The 6510-nt window shown below is 34.0% G+C and overlaps 1 protein-coding gene across 1 annotated transcript in view; it reads left to right on the forward strand.

The window, feature by feature from the left end:
• LOC132561070 (ninein-like protein) overlaps positions 1 to 4450 on the forward strand; it is a 58069-nt gene extending 53619 nt beyond the window's left edge. The window contains exons 29-33 of the mRNA XM_060225793.1: positions 24 to 140; positions 831 to 899; positions 1577 to 1781; positions 3585 to 3706; positions 4262 to 4450. Of these exons, the coding sequence (XP_060081776.1) occupies positions 24 to 140; positions 831 to 899; positions 1577 to 1781; positions 3585 to 3706; positions 4262 to 4450 (702 nt within the window). The remainder of the gene's footprint in view (positions 1 to 23; positions 141 to 830; positions 900 to 1576; positions 1782 to 3584; positions 3707 to 4261) is intronic.
• The last annotated feature ends 2060 nt before the right edge of the window (positions 4451 to 6510 follow it).

The raw sequence follows: 6510 nt of genomic DNA on the forward strand, positions 1-6510 counted from the left end.
GGTGATAATTTCTTACTTTACAGATAGCATATAGTTCAGCTAATACAGCAATCAGCTCAGAAAACAAGGATCTGCAGGTCAAAGTGGAGGTTTTAAACAGTCATATAGGGGAGACAAACAGTAATCTGGAGCGGGAAAAGGTAAGATAAAGAGGGAAAAACACAGCACTCTAGAGTGAGAGAAGGTAAGATAGAGAAGGGAAAATACTGCACTCTGGAGTGAGAGAAGGTAAGATTGAGATTGAAAAACACAGCAGTCTGGAGTGAGAGAAGGTAAGATAGAGAAGGGAAAATACAGCACTCTGGAGTGAGAAAATAAGAAATTTTGATGGAAAAATACTGCTGTCTGGAGTGAGAGAAGGTAAGATAGAGATGGAAAAAATAAAGCTGTCTGGAGTGAGAGAAGGTAAGATAGAGATGGAAAAATAAAGCTGTCTGGAGTGAGAGAAGGTAAGATAGAGATGGAAACATAAAGCTGTCTGGAGTGATAGAAGGTAAGATAGAGATGGAAAAATAAAGCTGTCTGGAGTGAGAAAAGGTAAGATACAGATGGAAAAATAAAGCTGTCTGGAGTGAGAAAAGGTAAGATAGTGATTTGGAGATACAGCAGATAGTGAAAGGAAAAAAACAGGGTTCTGAAAAATTATCTCTATCAATAATGTAAACTCCTAGTGGTGAAAGTTCAGAAGCTTATGTATGATATTTTGATTATATGTAAATACAAGGTAAGAGAGACTTATTGTTGAAAATGAAAATTAATTTCCTTCATTTATTTTGAACAGAAAAAAACAATATTGTCTCAATTATGACAAAATGGCTGTTGTTTTTCAGGAGAAAATGATGGCACTTCAGTTAGAAAAAGAGCGATTAGAAAATGAGCTGACAAAAGTGTCTGGTCAGGTGAGTGATGTGTTAAACTTTATAAATGGAGAAAGACATTCTGTATTTTCTCTTAGAATTCTAACAAAATATCTCCTGCTCTATCGGGTCCAGCTGCTGATATGTTCTTGGCATACTTTGTTATATGTATTTATTAATGGTTTTAAGTTTCATAGATACCACAAAACGACCTTAAACAGAATGAAATGTACCACAATAATGTTAATTTTCTGTCAGAAAGTATTTATTTTCCTAATACACTTTAGTTATGTATATTATCTAAATTTCCTCTTAAGTTTGCATGTTCATGTCTTGATAGGCCAAATCTTTTACTTACAGTACTCCTGTTATCAAAGTGAATATGCTGACATTTTCATATGTGTCCTTGGCTTCCAGTTGTATTAGCCATGTTGCTGTAGGCTATTATTTCAAGGGCAATAACTCCTAGTCAAGGCTCCATTGCTGGTCTGCTGGCCAGACACTAAATTCAAACTACTGTTAGAATCACATGCCTTTAAGGTATAATTTCGGAAGAGAACATTTTCTTTTTAAAATTCTCCTTATTTTCTGTCTATATCTCTGAATCTTTTTCAAGAATTGTTCGGAGAATCTTACTTTAAAAATTCTGTTTGTTATTGTTTGTTAATAAGTTATGAATATATATAGTACTAAACAAAGAGACAACTTTATATTGACAGTTGGAGAATATGAATCACAAACTGGCTGACCACAAGGCTGACCATGAATTAGAAATCAGTAAACTACGAGACATGAACAGCAATTCAGTTGACCTTGAGAAGTTTACCAGGCTACAGGGTGACTTGGTTGATCACCAACGGCAACTGCATGAACTCCATGATATTTTGGAAGCAAAAGAGAATGAGAAAAACAAAGCCTTTAAAGGTAATTACATTTTAAAAAGCAACAATAACTACACTGACCGTCACACCGGTCAGGAAACAACAGTAACTACACTGACCATCACACCGGTCAGGAAACAACAATAACTACACTGACCGGTCAGGAAACAACAATAACTACACTGACCGTCACACCAATCAGGAAACAACAAGTACACAAGATGTGTCATAGATGTTCCCTTGTCTACATCAGATACAACATGATATAGATGTTCCCTTGTCTACATCAGATACAACATGATATAGACGTCCCCTTGTCTACATCAGATACAACATGATATAGATGTCCCCTTGTCTACATCAGATATAACATGATATAGATGTTCCCTTGTCTACATCAGATATTACATGGTATTTAGATGTTCCCTTGTCTACATCAGATACAACATGATATAGATGTTCCCTTGTCTACATCAGATATAACATGATATAGATGTCCCCTTGTCTACATCAGATATAACATGATATAGATGTCCCCTTGTCTACATCAGATATAATATGGTATATAGATGTCCCCTTGTCTACATCAGATATAACATGATATAGATGTCCCCTTGTCTACATCAGATATAACATGATATAGATGTCCCCTTGTCTACATCAGATACAACATGATATAGATGTTCCCTTGTCTACATCAGATATAACATCGTATAGATGTTCTCTTGTCTACATCAGATACAACATGATATAGACGTTCCCTTGTCTACATCAGATACAACATGATATAGACGTTCCCTTGTCTACATCAGATACAACATGATATAGACGTTCCCTTGTCTACATCAGATATAACATGATATAGACGTTCCCTTGTCTACATCAGATACAACATGATATAGACGTTCCCTTGTCTACATCAGATACAACATGATATAGACGTTCCCTTGTCTACATCAGATACAACATGGTATAGATGTTACCTACATCAGATATAATATGGTATATAGATGTCCCCTTGTCTACATCAGATATAACATGATATAGACGTTCCCTTGTCTACATCAGATACAACATGATATAGACGTTCCCTTGTCTACATCAGATACAACATGATATAGACGTTCCCTTGTCTACATCAGATACAACATGGTATAGATGTTACCTACATCAGATATAACATAGTATATTTTGTATAACATGCATAGCTTATAATTTTATTCTCTGATGTAATTGTTGAGTTTTGTGAAATGTTGTGTACATATAATTTTACTTATTATGCTGTATATAAACATACTTCCTGATCACATGAACAAGAGTTAAGTCACTTGAAGTCAAGTCGGTATCTATAAACAGGACATAAATAAGTGGCTAACATTTCCTTGTTCTGAGATAACACACTTCAATTTAAATTGATGTAATCAGTATTTTCTAAAATAACTTTTAAAAAGTGTGCTGTGTAATCTGAACTGGAACTTCAGGGAACTATTCTCATATAAAAATATCAATTTGTGTCATTGGCAAGGTTAAACATAGAGGAAGTTAATACATTCATATTTCCTGCTTGTACATGTCCAAAGATATGGATGTCAAGCCAGTTTTATATAGATATGTGCTGAGTTTAATCTCAGGGTAGAAAATCTTTCTCATCAAATAAAGTTAAGTACAGTCTCTGATCATCAAACAACATGCTGATAATATTTTTTTGTAATGTTTTCTTATGATTTCTTGTATGTGTTATGTTATGATAATATGTTACAAGTAAAATAAAATTCTTACTTATCAAAAATTTAATGGTGAATTATGAAATACAATGATTTAATCACTTTCAAATACAATTCCACAGATAAAGAGGAGGAATTCAAGAAAATCATGGAAGCGTTGGAGGAAGAGAAAGTAAATCTGAGACGAAAACTCCGACTAACACAAGAAATGTTAGACGAACAACTGGAAAAAATAAAATCTCATGTAAGCATATCAAACAAAATTCACAATCACGGGTAGGAATTTGTAATCGGAACAAAGACTAAGGTTTCATTGATTTTTGAGATAACTTCCCTGAAAGAATTAGTAGACTTGATCTGCTTTCTATCTACTGACTCCTTGTTTAACATAATGACATTTACAATATACTACTTTATATATACCCAGAAATCTCAGTTTAATTTTACTGGCATTTAACTTTTTCCTCTTCTTTAGCAAAGGTTGGTAGTTATACCTGTTTTTAGGAAATGGCACAATCAGTTATCTTCATTTCATTTCCATTTTTTCTCTCTGAGATGTTACTCTGTAATTGAACAACAGAATAGATCATTATAACTTCTTCCATCATAAAGTATCAAGCTACAGTTGTGTTAGCCACAGTCTTTCAGAGATTCCTTGGATTCTATACTTGGTATATAATTAAGTCCTTTTCCTTATCATGTATTGTCTGTTCACCAAGGAGAAAGATATCTATGAATACAAGTCTTCTGAAAAGAAAAGCATGCCATCTCATTTTTTGGTTTTGTTTTGTGTTTTAAGTATTCAGACTGCAACGAGAGAAACTTGCTGGTGGTGGACTTATATAAGGAGAATGCGGACATGATGGAGACACTTTTCTTGATGGAGGAGAGAAAAAAGGATGCTGTTTCACGCTGTTATAAACTTGAAGATCAATGTAAAGCTCTTAGAAAAATGCTTAAAAAGGTTGTTCATGTGGCAATGACCTAAAATAGGTCACTGAAGAAGATCTGAAAGAAACTCTTTGGCAGCTGCTTTGTGCACCTAATTACCTTGATCATAAAGTCTGAAGGTCGTATTTCCTGAAATGTCAAAATAGTTCTGAATCTTGGAGATCCCACTTCAAAACAAATATCACTTATAAAGGACAGAAATGGATTCAGAAATGTCTGCCATATGCCGTATTCGACAGGATGCTGGTTGTAAGATACAAAGAGAAATGTTATCATCCCTGATAAAGACTACTCATAGCTTGCCCATCATAGCTTCATGTTCAAAATGGTTTCTATGTGGCTTCAACAGACACAGTTTTTTTTTACAGGTTTGCTCCTGCAATAGTTATTGACATTTACATAATAAACACAACTGGCAGCTGTTAACCAGTATGGAAGCAATAGACATATACATGTGTTTGTTGTGACGGAGTTAGGTAGATGTTATTGTTGGTTGTAAAATCAGAGACCACAATGGACTAGATAGTAGGTGAATGACCACCACTAGCGACAAAGTATTAATAAAATGTAAAAAATATTTATATTTTTATATATGACATGCTACATGTGTGAAAATGGATTTTGTGATTTTACCAAAAAAGGAAGTCAAATAATCTAGTTGTAAAGGATCATGTGGCTGTATGAGCACGACAGACTGTGATTAGAGTATTTGATGTGTCATGTATTGTATAAGTAACCTTGTAAAGCCTCTTCATAAGAAAGGGAGAGTTAAACAGTAAGGGATTAGGATGACTTTCAAGGACATGTGGGTTTTACCATACACATTGTGGAGAAATGGGCATACAAATATTTCACGACTCAGATATAAAACGTATCTCTGCTTGATGACAGTGCAAAAATACAATACCTTTATATGTGTTTATAGTTGTGAATAATGATGCAAACACATTCAGTGACTAGACAATTGATGAACCCTTGTTATGAGTCACTAAATACAGACATGGGGATTGATGCGTCAGTATTGTTTTGATATACCTGTATAACCACTGGCTGTGAGAGACTGAAGACTGTGTTGTAATAATTTATTGACTGTACTCAACCTAACAAGTGCCCTGCTCTAGTTAACAATTGCTCATGTTTTTGTCTCTAAACCTTGTACCATTAAGCTGACCATTTAACTCAAAGTGTCTCCTAATTTTTACATTGTTGAAGCATTGAACTGATTATCATAAATCATTATTTTTTCGAACACAATACATGTTCTCTGTGATCTCTGTTGTACGGTTGAATACAATATATGTTCTCTTTGACCCCTGTTATTAGGTTGAATACAATATTTGTACTCTGTAATCCCTGTTATAAGGTTGAATACATGTTCTCTCTGACCCCTGTTATTAGGTTGAATACAATATTTGTACTCTGTGACCTCGATTGTAAGGTTGAATACAATATTTGTCCTCTTTGATACTTATTATCAGGTTGAATACATGTACTCTGTAATGTCTACTATAAAGTTGAACACAATACATGTTCTCTCTGATCCCTGTTATTAGGTTGAATACAATTTATGTACTCTGTGACTCATGTTATTATACAAGATATCTTTATTTTGTTTATATCTATTGAGAATAATAACTGTGATACTTTGCTGATCCATCCAGTCTTTTATACTCTGTGATATTATATGTACAAGCATTTGACTGTATGTCAACAAGATGAATCATATATTGATATGAATTATCTGTGATCCTTGTTTGTGAGAAGGTTTATGTTTACAACCTGTAGATTGTGCTGCAGGACACTTCAGCAATAAAATCGTTGAGAACATTCCTGACTCAAATATTTGTAAGATATAAAATGATGTATTCAGCATTGTATGATTGTGACATGACAAAGGAAGTATAGAATTAAGAATTGTGGGAAAATTGTGGAGGTAAATTCAAGTTATTTATTTTCCCAATCTGTGAGATTTATTTGTGTTTTTACCTACATGATACTGAGAGATGTATGCTGGCTTCACTACATATACATGTATATACTATTGCATGACAAGTGATCCCAGAGAGATCTTGGCGCCCACCATTGTTTGATCTTTAT

This window comes from Ylistrum balloti, unplaced genomic scaffold, assembly GCF_031769215.1.
Source record: "Ylistrum balloti isolate Yb309-2 unplaced genomic scaffold, AGI_CSIRO_Ybal_v1 Utg371144, whole genome shotgun sequence".
Taxonomy (NCBI): Eukaryota; Metazoa; Mollusca; class Bivalvia; order Pectinida; family Pectinidae; genus Ylistrum; species Ylistrum balloti.